A 16,296-nucleotide genomic window follows, 5' to 3' on the forward strand; every position below is an offset into this window, starting at 1 on the left:
AAAGAAAAGACCAACTAATAATCCTCTTGTCTGGACTTTTAGCTTATGAGGCTTATTTTGAGGTGGTTTTTCTTCTCCTTGGCCACATATTCTCTACTGGGAGTTCTGGAGTGATCACAACCCATTAAAGCCTTAAAATTAAACTTTATTCAAATGCTCTTTTTAGTCATTTAATGTATAGTCTGAATGTACACAAAGATTTTATTCCTGGCAGAAAATATTTCTGATCTCTCAATGCCCAAATTGGATAAATTCTACCAAATCCAAATGCTGCAAATAAACAGAAAAAAACCAAACAGCCCAGGGCTCTCTGACTCTGCCTTACAAACCCTGTGACCTGAGCACGTCCCTGCTGCCACTGAGCACTTTCAGGCATAAAAAAATATTCAATTTGTGCTGGGATAACCCCCCAGGACAGGATAAAACCTCCCTCAGTCCTGCACTGCACACCTGTGGAGCTGGAGGTGCTCCCTGCTCCCACTTTGCTGCACTCACAGACCCAGCTGGGGCAGGTTTTGCAAGTAAAAGGACAAAAACCAGGTTCAGGATGTTTGGTTTGGGGATAAAAACTCACTTAAAGCTCGCCTCTTTAAACTCATCCCTTAACACGTGGGTGATGCACAAGCATTTAACTGTTAATAACAGGATTTCAGGAGTCTGTAAAGAAACTGAATATTCCATGATCTTTAAACTGGAGAAAAGTGTGGCTTTTTAAAAAATACAGGAGAGTTCTTCAGTGTTTTTGTTGTTTACTATGGGCACACTGAGATTGTTATCTTCATTTGCACCACTTCTTATGAGCTGTAATCCTAATTCCTCCCCCACCTTCGAGCTGTGAATTGTTAAATAAATACAATTTCATTGTCTTTTGCGTACCAACCATCAACAAAATGTAATAAATAAAAAACCCCCAAACTAAAACCTGTTTTTAAGCCACGAGGAAACAGAGCTCAGAACTTGTCTCAGGCCTGTCCCTGCCATACAACCCCCAAACAAACCAGCCCAACAGCCGTGCAGCAAAAAAAGGGGAAATTAATGAAAAAAAAAAAATAGCAATAATAGTAATAATAAGAAGAAATTAAAGCGCATTTTAGCGACAGGAAGTAAACCAGCCGAATTTCCTCAGCACTGAACTTTCGATAACCAAACACCACCCAAAGCCGTGTTTGTTTTAAGGAAAAAGAACCTGAAACTAACACGCACCCTCGGTGTTTTTTTCAGCTCCCTATCACAACGACACAACTATCGCGACACAGCCAGCCGGCCTCAAGTTTTCTCCCTGGAGTAACTCGCTCCAATTCCGGCTCCCGGGGCCCCTCCACACGCGGTTCCCGCTCCCCGCCCGGCCCGGGGGGCCCCGAGCGCCCAACGCCGCCCGCCCCTTCCGGACCCCCCGGTTCTCCTCCGCCGCCTCACGACCCCCCTCACCTGCGCTTCCAGCGGGCCCGGCGCTCCCTGCCCCGCGCCGGGGGGCCCCTGGCCCTGTGCCGGCCCCGCCTGGCCGGGCCCGGGCGGGGTCTGGGTCTGGCTGGGGAGGGTGAAGTCGGTGAACTCGAACTCGGAGCCCTGTGTGTCTGCGCCGAGCAGCTCGGCCTCCTCGGTGTCCAGGAAGGTGAGGGTCTGCGAGCTGGGGCCGTACGCCTCCACGCTCATGGCGGCGGCGCTTCCTCTCCCCGGGAGCCTTCGCTCCCACCCCCCCCCCCCAACCCCGGGCCTCCCCCTCAGCGAGCCCGGGCGGCCGCGCTACGCGAGCGGCGGGATCCGCCGCGCGCACCAGGCCGCGCGCCCCCCCCCACACACAAAAACGAACCCGCCGCCGCCGCCGCGCTCGGGCCGGGTCGCCGGGCGGCCCCGGAGCCAACGGGCGGGAGAAGGGAGAGGAGCGGGGCCGCGTCCGACTGTCCGGCCGGGTCCGAGTGTCCGTCCGGCCGCGGCCGCCGCGCGCCAGGCCCGTGAGCGGTGACGCGGAGCGCGCGCGGGGGACGCGCCGACGGCAGCGCGCGCGCGGGAGGGAGGGAGGGAGGGGGCGGCGGGCAGGGGTGACGCACACGCAGCACGTACGAGGCCCCGCACGGCCGCCAGGGGGAGCGCTGCCCGTTCCCCGCAGCCCGCGGGAGGGCGGGAGCGGCGCTCGGCGCTGAGTGACGGGGGCGGCAGCCAATGGGCTCGTGGGACGGAGGGGTGCGCGCCCCGCCCGCCCACTGCACGCGGTGGGGATGGGCGGCGTTGGGCCCTGAGTGCTGCGGGCGGCGGCCAATGGACCATCGAGATGAGGAGAAAGGAGGGGTGGGGGAGCGTTTAGAGCCGCCTGGAGAGGGGGGGTGTGCGCACACACACGGAGGGGTGGGTTTGATTCTGAGTGAGTGACAGGTGTGGCAGCCAATGAGGGCGAGAGGGCGGGGGGGGGCGCCCGCCGACCCATCGCACACGTTGAGGAGGCGGGGCTCGTATCTGAGTGACGGCTGTGGAGGCCAATGGGTTATTGAGATTAGCTTGTGGGCGGGGGTTGGGTCTGAGTGACGGCTGTTGCAGCCAATGGGACGTCGAGATGAGGGGCGGGAGCTGTGGGGGCTGAGGTGGTGGAGAGGTCGCTGAGGGGGATGCGGTGGCTCTGGGCGCTTGTGAGGAGATGAGGGGGCTGTGATGGGTGACCCTGCGGTGACAGTGCGGTCCCTTCATGCCCTGTGCCCCGCATGAGCTGCCAGCTCTGCCTGTTCCTGTTGGGACTGACGGGAGGGACACAGGGGGTTAAGTGGGAATTAAGAATCGGGAATTACAGTAATACCTGCTTCAGCTGTAATTCCTGCTACACCTGTAATACCCCATACCCCTGAGAGAAAGCTGAGCTGCTCTGAGGGTGCTGGATTGGGGATTTTCCGAGGTCAGGGTTGTGCAAAAAAGCGCCACATTTCTATCCCTGAATAAACAAAAAGCTCTGGATTTACTCTTATTCCATTTGATCAGCACACAATAAATCCCTTTTAAGAGGACTTCTGTGTTGGGAAAGGCTGGATATTCAGTCCTTCTTCCCTACCAAGTTAAGATGCAAGTATGTACCTTCTCTTATAAATAACTTTGATTTTATATTCTTGCTTTTGGTGTAGGATAAAGCCCGGCCTGAAACAACATGTACCAGATCTGCAGCTGGTGGGCTGAAAAGATGTAGATGGAGATTGGAAAACATCCTTGTCCTGGGAATACTGTGCAGCAAAAGGAGGGGGAAAAACAAGTCAAGAGAACACAGGAGTCACCGCTTCTGTAGAGAGAGACTGAATTAATCTAATTTTTAAGCCTCTGAGTAGAATAAACTGTTCAGACCAAAGCGTAACGGGGAGAAAGTGTGAAATAACATTTGAGGATGAAAGTGGAACCGGAGGGAAAAGAATGTGCAAAGCCAGGTGGCTGCTTGCTGCGAACGCTTTATTTATTAATAAACACAACGTGCTCGAAACGTTTGGCTGCTTGACAGAATCCTCAAAAGTCTTGGAAAGGGATCAAAGTTCTGCTGCTCTGCCGGGTTCCTCTCCCTGTCCCTGCCACAACTCAGGGAATAACGGTGCCTTTAAGGACAAGTGGCGTGGAAACCTCCCCGGGAATTGCAGCTCCTGTGGCGGCAGGAGGTGGATTTGTCCCCTGAGGATGGCCTTGGGGACACTTGGGTGCTGCTGTCTGAGGTGCTGAAGCCTCAGATCCCCCACCACAGCCTGGGCCTGGCCAGAAGGAACAGCAGAGGCTGGAAAAGCAGCTGGAAAAACCAAACTGCGTGTTCGTGGTGCTGTGTTTAAACTGGAGGCTGAAATTGTCTTTACACCAACACAGAGCAGAGGCATTTGAATTTCATGCGCTGGAAGCTCTGGGGGCCACTTTGAAGCTTTTAAGGGTAAAATGGAGACAACACCCAGGCTACAAAGCTCTCAGACTGTATTTTTGTGTGTGTGTGTGTGTGTTTTGTGCAAGTTTTCTCCCTCAAATCTGGGCTGCTGCAGAGGGAAGGCACTGTGACTCACTGGGCTTGACTGCTGTGCAGCCAATACGGAATTTAAAAAGGCAACACTTGGGAAAACTGGCACAATTCCCTGAAAACGGCACCGAGTTTCCCATTTTCCTGCAGATCAGAAGCTGGAATTCACAAGACAGAACCATAAGAAGAGAAGAAATGTAGGTAAATTAATATTTTAAAAGATGTTTTCTGCTTGCAGGAGGTGAAAATGTGCAGGTGATTATCCCGAGGTGCTAATGATGAGTGACAAACCCGAGCAGTTTGAAGTGTTGGGAGAAATCCCAGCGCTGGAAATAACGAGAGGCCTTTCCTTGAACCTGATTTGAATTCCAAAGCCCAGCAGCTCTGGGATTTGCTGGCATCCCCCACTCGGGGCTGGGAAGAAGCTGTGAGGGGAAGGGAGGAAGCGATTGGTCTCCAGGAATTCCCAGCCATGGAGATAGTGCTGGAATGGCACCGTGACGTGAGGGGGGCACAGCCAATGGAGCCCAGCCTGGCAAAAAGGGGGGGAAAAAAGGGATATTTTTATCCTGGGAGGAAACAATCCAGGTTAGGGGGAAGTGAGGGTGGAGCAGGGAATCAGGTGGGGAGGGAGGAGCTCAAGGAAAGCTCCCACCCAGAGCTGGGTCACAGAGCAATAAGTGCACCCAGGAGGTTCATTAAGGAGATTTATTTGCTTTATTTTCCCCCTTGCTCTGTTCACATCCTTTTGTTTAATGCTCAGGGAGCTCAGAGTGTTTAAAAATCACAGAATTCCAGCATGGTTTGGGTTGGAAGGACCTTAAATCCCATCCATTCCCACCCGCTGCCGTGGGCAGGGACACTTCCACCATCCTAGGTTGCTCCAACCCCATCCAACCTGGTCTTGGACACTTCCAGGGATGGAGAATTCACAACCAATCTGTTCCAGTGCCTTTTATAATAAAGAATTTCATCCTAATTCTCCATTCCCTGTCTCTGTTTTGCCTTTTTTCTTCCCTTTTCCTTACAACAAATCCTAAAGGAAAATCCCTTAAAATTTTACTTAATTCACCACACCTGAATACCAATAAAAGAAAGAACAGAAAACCACCTGCTCTGGGTTTTCTTTAAGAAAAAAACTTCTCTATACTGACAAAAGTCCGATAAAGCGATTTTTATTATTTAAAGGAAAACAGTAAATCCATAGGAAAAAAAATTTGGGATGGATGGGAATGAGTTTTTCCAGGGCAGCTGGGCCATTTCTCCTGAGTTACCACGAGAGGGACACAGAAGGAAAGCTAAAGGAGCTGGGAAAGAAAGAATCCCAGGAACAGCTCGAGGAGGGATCATAGCAATGCACATTTCCCTTTTGTTTAGGAATATTGGGGATCGCACCATTCCTACAGCTCCCTTCATCCCACAGAATCCTCAAAAAAGCTTCCCAGAAAATGGGCTAAGAAACACGAATAGTTAAAATGGATTTTTTCCCCCAGAATTTCCTCATTTTCCCTCAGCTTTTTCCCTTTGGAATGCCGGGACAGGGAGAGGTTGGGCTGGCTGGGATTTTGTTCCATCCCGAGCTTCTGGAGCAACAAATCCCGCAGGACTTTGTGGATTTGTGGAGATATTTTTGTTTATTCCCAGTGGATTTTTGTTGATGGAGGTTGGGGAGGTATTTATGTTTATTCCCAGTGAATTTTCACTAATTAGTGGCTGATGATGCAAATGCCGAGAGGTCCCGGCTCCCATAAAATTCCTCCATGGAGCAATGGCCCCATAAACCCTCCTGATGGAAATACTGAATATTTAGTGGGCTCTCGGGGAATTAATAAGCCCAGACCTAAAATGCCCTGGATTGGAAGTAATGCAGCGTGGATTTTTAGGGATCTGCAGCTGGATTCATCCTTAATGTCAGCAAAGCTTCACTTCCAGCCCTGGCCAGGCAGGCTGGGATTGGGATAAAAATGCTGGGAAAAAGGAAGATGGGAGGGAAAAAATCCTATTTTTTTTTAATTATAGTTTTATAGACTTCAGTCTTAACACATTCCTATCACAGCATTTTCACATCTCATTGAAAGATCCACTGAGTGCTGGGACACTGAGTGGTCATTTTTATCTTTTTATCTTTTTAATTTTTATATTTTTACCAAGCCCCTTAATGCCCAGAATGTTTTCACAAGCTCAAAACATCTCCAAAAAGTGTTATGAAATAAATGTACGAATTTCTTTAAGGTGCCAGGAACCTCAGTGCAATGGGAAGTGCAAATCCAGCTTTTATTTCAGTAGAGAGAAAAGGGTTTTTACTCTTGATTTTTTTTTTTTGCTTTTCTCCTTCAGCAAATTGTGATAAATCTGTTTAATTCTGATTTCCCTGCAGGTTTAATTGTGGATGTAGAAATATTCCCAGAACAAGTCATGGGGATGTAACTTCATGATGGAAAAAGAGGAGAAGTTTTTGGCATTTCTGCAGGGATTTTGAATGAAGAAAGTTCTTAGAAATTAAGGATGGTGAGTGACATTAAAAGATAACAGATAATAAAAGATAACAGACATTAAAAGATAACAGCAGGAGATGAAAAGCAGGAAATGAAACTTGGTGCTCTAAACCAGCCAAATGGACATGAAAAAGCCATTAAATTGTAATTCAATATTCAAATAAGAATTAAAAATACTGTGTTTCAGTAGGAAACTTGAAATCCTTCCCTCCAAAAATGTATTAAAACTCCCTCTCCTTGAAAAGAGCTGAAGTGTTCATCCCAAACAACAGGACAGGACCTGGATTCAAGAAATTAATGTAGGGAAGAAAAAGCTTTTTATGGACAGAACTCGTGGCTTTTGGTAGGTTTTTATTTGCAGAATTACCATGTGAAGTGATGTGAAGCTAAAACTAGCTAGGAAAAAGACAAGAGTTCATAAAATCAAAGGGCAAAAAATAAATGGCTGGAATTCCTGAATATTGAGAGATATCCTGAGATATTTGGGAGGATCTGTTACCTATTAAAGCTGGAAGGAGCAGAGTTGTTAAAAATCCTCAGTTTCCAAAGGGGCATCGGCAGCTCTTGAAAAAAAACCCCGGGATTTCTCCAAAGCAGATGTTGTAGCTGAGCTTAAAAACAAAGTTTGGAGCTCTTGATGGGCTCCAAAGTGTCCTTGTTTGTTGGGATTCCTGGCAGTTTTCCTGGGCAGATGGAGGTGATTGTGGAGTAATGGAAAATCCAGGCTTCCCACAGGGCTGGGATGTGTGTGTGGAGCTGGTGATCCTCACTTGGAGTGGGGAAAAGAGAGGAAAATGAGGAATTTTCAGGTTATCTTGTGGAAATTTGGGAATATGTGGAGTTTCAGCAGGTTTTGGATGTGGTGACAGCTGATTTCTCCTCAGATTGTTGCTGATGCACAGCAGGTTTTTAATTTTGGGGCAGGCAGAAGACTCAGGGTTAAACCTGAGGTTGGGTTTGTTTCTTCAAAGAACAAATCACTTAAAAATCAGGAGTTTTTGCAGTCCCACCCTGGCTTTTTCTGTACTTTTTCTGTAAGGGAATAACATATCTGCATTCTCTGCACAGAAAGAAAATCCTTCCAAGGAAATCCTTCTTTCCTGCTGTGGGAGAAATCTTAATTTGGCTCTTAAAAGTAAGAAATAATGTAAGGAATCAATAATTGGGGTTTGTCTGAGTGTCCCAACATGTGCAAGGTATGTTTGGCCACGGAATGTGGCTCCAGGACTGAACACCCTCATCCAAAAAGACCCTGAAACAGGAAAATTTCACTTTCAGGCCTCCATCTCTGAAGAATTTTCCTATTCAGCTCCTTTTGATGTTAAACACAGAATTCGCCAGCTCGGCCTTATCTTTTCCTTGCAAATATTCCGAGTTTGGAAAACAAGGAGTGTGAAGTCATTTATGCTTCCACAGCTATAGGAAAGGCTGGTGATATTTCATCAAGTTTACACTTATTTTTCATTCCTCTTTGAATAAAAATAAGCCGGAATTGCGGGAACCCAAAAGTGTTGGGTGTTGCAGTTGTTTTGCCATCATGGAAGCCCTTCCAAGGAGCTGTGTTTGTCATGTCTGGGGTGATGCTTTTAGGAGGGGGAGAAGCCTGAAGGGGAAGGAATGTTTTCATTGCAGAATCCTGTGGACTTGAGGAGGAATCCAGCCAGGGCTGCCCTCAGGCTGTGAATGGCTGCAGTGTAGTTTTGTAAGGCCTTCCCAGAAGTCAGGAGTTCCTTGGAAATGGACCCAGGCCACTGGTGGAATGTCATCAAACAGCCTGGGAGAAGATCAAGGGGGCTGTGGGCTCCCAGATTTCCCCACATTCCCGAGGGGGAACGTTCCTATTCCATTATGGCACCAACACCCTGAAAACAGAGGGATCCTTAAACTCTGGATCTGCCCCTACGTGCTGGGAAGGTTTCCCCCATCCCACCGATGTTCAGGCGTGTTCCTGCTGCTTCCTTTGCCAAGGATTATCAGTTTTCCCTTTTCCATGTGGCTCCACAGCCTCGGGAGGGATCCTCCCACCCCAAACTGGTGATGCTGGGTCCTGTCACTGCCTCAGGATCGTGATGGAAACACCTCAGGACCTCCCTGGCCCTGACCCAAGCTGCCCTTCCAGAGCCACTGGAGCCTCTTGGCTTCTCCATGTGCTGTGTGAGGAGGCAGAGTTCCCACTGGGAAAGGCAGCCAGCTGGCCAAGGAATAATCACTGGAAAGGGTCTGCAAGAGCCATGAAAATACAGAGATAAGGAGTTTTTCCATGCTGATCCCTCCAGGATCACGCAGAAGAGCCACCGACAGTGGTGCCAGTCAGGATTCACATTCCAGAGGCTGCTACAGGTGCTCTGAGGGAAGTGGAGCCTGCTGGACTCAGAGCAAGGCCCGTGGCAACACAGCAAACCCACCCTGGAGTCTGGAAACTCTGAACTGGGGCTGGTTTTGCTAAAAACGTCACTGCTGGCCTTGATTTATGAGCAAACAGAAGTTTGTGAACGGCTTCTCCAGCCTGGTCCAGAAATCCATGAGCCTGATGTCATGTGGAGAGGGCCCAGAACACAGAATTATTTTTATGGACTTGTTAGCAAGTGTTATTAAAAATTGAAATGTTAAACTGGATCCTGTGGAGGGTTTTTTGGCTATAGGATGGAGGCAGAGCAAAAGTCCTGGAATGGATGTGTCATTCCAGGCTTGGACGTGTCATTCCAGGCTTGGACAAGACACCCCAGTTTCGGGCCACCTTCCTGGCTCCAGATGAAGAGGGGATTGCAAAAGGGGATGTGAGGAAGGTCTGGAGAGCAATAATTTTAAACAGCACTTCAGCAATGATGTCATTTCGGCTGAAAAATAATGTTAAAGTTTGGGCAAAGAGTTCTTTTGGAGCGAGAGGAGTCCGGGGCCAGCAGCCAGGGTGGGGAGGAGCTGCAGCAAAATGGAAAGTCCAAAGCGTGGAAGGTCATGATGGAAAACCCTATCAGAATAATCCTGAGGAAAGGTGGATAAAAACCCTGGAATTTTCTGTGAGCATGAGAATTCCAAGGAAATGGAGGGCAGGAAGGTGCTACAGCCCTGGATGGGGTGTCCACTCTTCTGTCTGGAAGTCAGAGGCCAAATCTTGGGGGGGCTGGAGCACAAGAACAGCCTGAAGGATTGTTGTGACCCCAGACTGTGATCCCAGAGCAATCCTGAGCTCTTCTCCTGGGGCTCCACCCAAATCCAGCCAAAATCTGCATCCTCCTCCTTGCCCGAGGAGGCCAAAAGGCTGAAACAACCAAGGGACGTTGTTCAGTGGATTTGGACATCAAAAATACCATCTAAAAACGGCTTTGTGGGGTTCTTCCCTTCTAGGATGGCTCATGGGCTGAAATGGAGGATCACCCTCAGGCCAAGCTATAGGATCAGCCCTTTCCGTGGAGTTTTAAATGAATTCCCACTAATTCAGCCATCTACAGCCTTGGGTAAAGCTGCACATGCCTCGCACATTTTGTCCTTTTTTTGTTCCCTGTTCCACTAGAGGCCACCACAAACCTCAGCTGGGGAAAAAAAAACCACAAAGCAAGCAAAGGAAGGGGCACCTGCAGCTCGAAATGACAAAAAGCTCCTGTTTTAGGAGGAGATTTAGGACTTGGATCTCCCCAGGAGCAACTTCTCTTCCCGCTGTGTTGGGAGCCAGGGAATGAGCTCAGGCTGTGAGATCAGATTTTGCTGAGTGTACAGGGTTAGGCTTGTTCATTCCTCTTCTCCAGAAGTTCCCCTCTCCAAGCCATGCCTGGATATTTGATTTTCTTGGGAAATCTCAGCCCTCTCAGCAGCTTTTGCTGCGTTTTGTGTCCGGACACTCCACTTTGCCAGCAGAAAAGTTCCTTTTGTCATTCCCATTTCTCCACCTGAGGCGTGGGGTTCCTGGAATTGTGTGTGCTTTTCCTGGAAGAAGTGGTGGAGGCTGTAATGGCTTGTACAGAAAGCACTCCAAGGCTGAAAAGATGTCCAGGAGGCAGCTGGAATTCAGGGAGAGCTCCTGGAATTCTCTCTCCTGGTGGGTATTTCTCCGGCTGTTGATGTCACACCCAACGTGCTCTGGCTCGAGGGAAAAGTTCAGGGAAGAACCTGACCCTGTGCTGGCCAAAAGTAATTGGAATTTTATGGAAGGAACACTGCAAAAGTGCAGAGAATTGATCTTGTTTCCATGTGGAATTAAAATTAAAGGAATTTGGGACCATCACAATCAGGCCAAACTTGTGCCCTTGCAGTTTTTGGGTGGGAAGAGCAGTTTAGATGAAGCAAGGACTGACTCTGGATCTCTCCACAGCCCATGATCCTGAAAATTGTTGTGGAAAAAGAGCAGATTTGCCCTTGAGACTGTTTTTCAGCTCTGGGTGGGGTCGGGAGAAGGCAGTGCCAGCATTCTCCAGAGCCAGTTCATTCCTGTGAGATTTCTGGGGCTGATATTTTCTGGAAAACTCCAGAGGTTTGGATCAGTCTCCAGCCTCCCTCTTTCTGGAGAACTTCCCACCCCTTGTGAGCCTGCACACGCCATTTTTCCATTTCTCTGGAAGTGACAAAAAACCCCAAAACAACCCCACAGCCTGGATGATGCTGAATTTTCCTCTGAGCTCATCAAGGATGTCCAAAGCAGCACCATTTTCAGCTGGGGCCAATAATCTGTAATGTCTCAAAGGCGAGCAAAATAAAACGTGTGTGTGAGAAGAGACGGGTGGTAAGGGGAGCTGAGGGGGTGGGAGCCAGGAAAAGGATGGAGTTAGGATCCAGTGGTTGTCTCAAAAGCCATGAGGGGGTGAAAAGAGCACTCCCACGAGTGCAGCTGTTTGTTTGAACCTCTTTAATGAATTATTTTGATTTGAATTTGTTAATGACCTTCAGGAAGGAGCTGCAGCTCCAGAGCATTGCCGGGCTGAGAGGGGAGATGCTCCTGCATGGAAGTGTTTCCCACTGCTCCCTAACTGCTCCAGGCTTTTATTTCTGGAATTTCCTTTTTTTTTTTTTCTTCTTCTTTGGAAATGCATCTTTTTATTGGAGGAAATCTCTTTGGAGAGAGACAAAGTGCTCCTGCTCCTGAGGGTGTCCCTGTCCTTCCCCATGCCCAGAGCATCTCCGTGGATTCATTCTGGTCACAGCCAGAATGATCCTTGCTGGAAAACCTCTGGAATGCCTCAGGAAATCCCTGGAAAGGGGACAGCAGTGAGGAACTGATACACCAGGGGATTGTCCCTCTCTCGGCCCCCAGGAGCTGGAATCCTTCAGATTTTGAGAGCAGTTCCTGAAGGCATTAAAGGCAGTTTTTGGGAAGAAAACTTCGTTCTGGTTTGCTGGGGATTAAATATCGGCTGAAAGGGGGGATGGGCAAAAAGGATTGAGCCAAAGCTCTGCTCCAGCACCCCCCCAGAAGAGGAAGAATTTTGTAATAAATCCATTTTCTTATTCAAGATTCTCATTTTGCATAAGGATAACGAGACCACTTTAGAGGGAACAACATGGAAAATTTGCTGGTGCTTCCTCTACCCCCCTATTCTTTATGTCCTCCACGAATTCCTGATTCCACAGCAAAAAAACCCCACCTGTCCTAGAGAATTTTCGTTGTAATTCAGAAAGGTTTTCTTCCCCATTTTCCTATATAACAAAAAGCCCTTTTTCCTCACACAGATGTTCAATGACTCCTTTTAAAACCGAATTTAAGTGAATTTAGGTGAATTTAATCTCTTCCTGAGACAAGACAGAGAATATTACATTCAATAATCAATTTATTCCCCCTTTTCTCTGTCCTACCTGGTATTTTGAGTTTGGGAGAAAGGGAATTAACACACAGTGATCGATCCTTTCTTCCTCTCCTTACAACTTAAATCTCATTTCCAGCAGGGAAAAGGTTTCTGTCTCCTGCCAAGAACTGGCTGCAAAACCATTTGTACAGAGCACCTCTTTGATCACTGGTGTCCTGAAAAGACCTGATTGCTGGGTTTGCCTTTTTCCAGCTGTTAAATTATCCCAGATATCTTCCTGCTGGATTTGCTGGGGGGGTTTTAATGGAAAAAGGGAAAATGGGAGGGGAAACCCAGCCCCTGCTGAAGTCGGTGAGAGGAAGAGGCAAGAGAAGTGGCATTAATTTTGAATTAATTAATGAAAAGCTGCTTTTTGCTGTGTGTATTCAGGAGACCTGGGCAGGTTTCCTTAATAAAACCCCTGGCATGGAAAATATCCCGGTGTTCCCTTGGGATACCCACAGAAAGGGCAGCTTTGTGGGCAGTCTGGCCACAGTTCCTGGGAAAGGCGACTCCCAGCTCCCCACTTTTCCTCCCTGTGGGGCGGGACAGGCTGAGAAATCCAGATTTTCCCTGGGGGATGTGCCCAGCTCTGTCTCCAGGGCATGGAGGCTCCATTCCTTGGCTCTCTGGAAAAAACAAGGTTTCCTCTGGAGCCCCGAGCTGAATATTTCCCTTTTTGCCTGGCTTTGGCTGCGCTCCCTGTCCCTGTCATTAGGGGTGAATATTGTCAGGTTCTTGGGATCCTCCCAGCGGAAAGGAGTGATGGAAGCTCTGTTTTGGGTGTCCCCAGGGCTGTGCCAGCTGTGCCAGGAGGCAGCAACCTGAGGACACCAAATCCTCATCTGGGAGGTCCTTGGGAGCGCAGAAATGCCGTTTTTCCTACCCAAAACGTGCATTTTTGTGCAGCTCCTGAGCCCACCGTGTTCAGGCAGCTCCAGAGTGAGGAGATTCCCAGGATCCCTCAGCTCCAGGGTTCTGCCTGTCCAGGGGTCGGTGCCAGATGTTCCTTTGGAGTTAATAATTCTTGGGATGTGTTCAAAGCCAGCTCAGTGCTCCCTAAGAGAGGTCCCAAAGCTATTAAAGCGTGGACGTGCTGTCTGCCCACCTCCACCGTGATCTCAGAGCCCTGAGCACTTCCAGTCCTGCCTGCGAGGAGCCAGTTCCTGTTTACTGCCTGCCTGGAGATCCCTGCATTCCAAAATTGGGAGCTTTGACCACAGAGATCAATGGGATGCATCGTTTAGGGGAAGAGGAAAAGCCAGGCTGCTTCGAAGAGCTTTGGTTCTTTAAGCTCTGCCATCCGGAGGAGTTTTGGGAACACGGAGCAGTAAATCTGTGTTATTGTCATTATGACTCTGGGAGGTGTTTTTCAGGAGAAAATCCCAAAAAAAACCGGGTGATCACAGCCAAAGGACTTTTACTGGGAAAACCTGAATACTGTGAGCATTAAAGTCCCAACAACAATTCCCAGCAAGCTTCACCCTCTGATCATTTTGCATCTCTCTCAGACAAAACATCCCTCAGCCTTCCCCGATTTTCCAGTACAATTCCAGTTAATTATTCCCGGTTTCCTCAGTGCGTCTGAGCTCCCGCTGGCTGCTGGAGGAAGAGGAGCTCATTGTTACAAATGAGCTTAATCCAGAGCTCCAAATCTTTATTGTCCCTGCTAGAAAATGGCATGAATAGCAAAGGAAAAAATGCGGGACGTTTCCTGTAGGGTTTTAACGACCCTCCTGGGTGTGGGATTGCGCCATGTGCCGGGGAATTGCTTGGAGCAGGGTGGCTCTGGCAGCATTCCCACCCCCATCTGCAAGGCTCGTTACAGGAGAGGCGGGGAAGGATGGGAGACAGCTCTTCCCGATCCCAACGCACCCCTGGGATTGGTCACCCTTTGTCCCTGCCTGGTCCCAAAGGGAGTTTGTGGGACCTTCCTTGGCCTCCTGCCCTCGGGTTGGTCAAGTCCAGATGAATTCCAGGTGTCTCGGTTCTCCTGGGACAGGATCCTGCTGACACACAGGCTCAGGCATTTGGGAATGGGTTGGGATCACCGCTGTGGGACTGGGAATGTCCAACAGTGCTGGGGCCTGCCCAGGGCCACAGAGGAGATTCTGGATCCAGCAGAACTCCTGGATCGTGTTTTAATGCAGGATCATGTCCAGGGTGATCCTGGATCCCTGGTTCTGGATAAACCTTGGACCTGGGACGGGGCTTTGTCACTGGTGTCACCTCCTGCTGTTCCCAAGCCGATTCCCTGGATGTGCTGCAGGAGACCAAATAACCCAGCCCACCTGGAGGGTCTCCATGAGCCTCTGCATTCCTCCCGCTGCTCCCTGAGCTCTGGAAGTTCAGGATCACCCCAGTTCTCCCTGTGCACTCACTCTTTATCCCACAGAATCCCAGACTGGATTGGGCTGGAAGGGCCCTAAATCCCATCTCATCGCACCCCGTGCCTGTTCCTTGCTCGCTCTCAGGAGACTCCCACCGAGGCAACCAGGCCAGGACTGGCTTTTCCTTGTCCCATTCCCATCGTGAGGAAGGAAGATCCCTCTCTCCAGGCCTGGAACGGAGTCACTCCAAGGCTCAGCAGCTTCAGTGGAGCCTGGAAGGGCCACAGCTCCGCCAGCTCTGGAATCACGGATCCGTCTCTTCCTGGAGCAGGGGAATCTTCACTCACAACCTCTGGCAGGGAAAGACACTAAAAAAAACCAAGCAGAGGATGTGCACATTCATCCCAAAAATAAGTGATAGCACACATGGCGTGGGCAGCTGGTTTCCCTGGAAGGGACACGGCCTGCCCACGTTGGGAAGGACACGGGACAAGGCCGGAATTCCGAGGAGCATCAGGGAGGGAAACTGGACTTTACCAAGAGGAGAAGATATCAAATAATTATTGCCCTGCAACAAATGGGCTTTACATTAATAGAGGGCAGGGTTTAATGGGATACTGGGAAGGAATTCCTCCCTGTGAGGGTGGGGAGGGGCTGGGATGGAATTCCTGGAGAAGCTGTGGCTGCCCCAACTCTGGAAGTGCCCAAGGCCAGGCTGGAGCACCCTGGGATAGTGGGAAGTGTCCCAGGGGTGGAGCTGGATGTGCTTTAAGGTCCTTCCAACCCAAACCATCCTGGAATTCTGTAATCTGAAGTGGAACCAGCCTGACCCACTTCAGCAGGAGCAGATCCATCCGAAGCCCCGCAGAGAAACCCGAATTTCCCAGCAGCTTTTCCTTACTTTGAGTGCTCCAGTCTGACATCTGCAAATTCCCAAAATATCCATGGAAACAACTGGACACTGCAGCTGGAGGCAGGATCCTCGGTCTTGTCCCACCTTTCTGCCCTGTGCTCCCAGACAAAACAAAAATCCTGCTTTTAAAAGTCTGCGAAACCAGGATTTTCCAGCTTGATCATGTACAAATCCTGACTTCAGGCGTTGCTAAAACACAATCCCAATAAACAGGATTCCGAAAGGATCCACTTGGAGCTGCTGGCAGTGCTGAGGTAACGACACTTAGGCATTAATTTATAATGGAAACCAGTAGCCACCGTGCTTTGGGCTCGTTATTTCAGATAAACACCCAGAGTGATGCAAATATTATAAATAAATCCATTAATCCATGGGAAGAGCAGCCCATCCATGGAATAATCCATTAAAGGCTGTGCTTTGTCACAGGATTGAGGAGTCCCAGCCTGCTGCAGTCTGGTTTGTGTCTCTAAATCTGAATTCCTCAGGCATTAAAGACCTTTTAGAAAGAATTGTAATGCTTTGTCTTTCATTTAATCAGTGGCAAAGTGAATTAAACCTGGAGGCAGCTCCATTGTGCACTTTATCCTTAATTTTTTAACTTCATCCTTAATGTTTTGACTTCATCCCTAATTTTTTAACTTTTGTTGTTTCTTTCTCCAGCTGTTTTCTTCCCTATTTATGGAATTTGAGCCATGGCAAGGCTGGGCCACCAGCACAGGGACACAGGGACTGGCACCTTGGGACAAGGACAGTTCCCTCAAGTAAGGTTGGGCTTCCAAGTGTCATTTTTATTAGGATTTATTAGGATTTATTGGGATTTTTTGGG

The 16,296-nt window shown here is 49.1% G+C and overlaps 1 protein-coding gene and 1 long non-coding RNA gene across 3 annotated transcripts in view; one reads left to right on the forward strand and one right to left on the reverse strand.

The window, feature by feature from the left end:
• The window catches only part of UPF1 (UPF1 RNA helicase and ATPase), a 19,664-nt gene extending 17,966 nt beyond the window's left edge, over nucleotides 1-1,698 (reverse strand). For both annotated transcript variants that reach the window (XM_039566262.1, XM_039566261.1), the window contains exon 1: nucleotides 1,429-1,698. In XM_039566262.1, coding sequence (XP_039422196.1) covers nucleotides 1,429-1,653 — 225 coding nt within the window. In that variant the 5' untranslated portion in view covers nucleotides 1,654-1,698. The remainder of the gene's footprint in view (nucleotides 1-1,428) is intronic.
• On the forward strand, nucleotides 1,530-15,233 carry LOC120411437. Its single transcript, XR_005603740.1, has 3 exons — nucleotides 1,530-1,612; nucleotides 3,105-4,162; nucleotides 6,339-15,233. It is a non-coding gene; the product is annotated as an uncharacterized LOC120411437 (long non-coding RNA).
• Nucleotides 15,234-16,296: the final 1,063 nt, after the last annotated feature.

This window comes from Corvus cornix, chromosome 28 (assembly GCF_000738735.6).
Source record: "Corvus cornix cornix isolate S_Up_H32 chromosome 28, ASM73873v5, whole genome shotgun sequence".
Taxonomy (NCBI): Eukaryota; Metazoa; Chordata; class Aves; order Passeriformes; family Corvidae; genus Corvus; species Corvus cornix.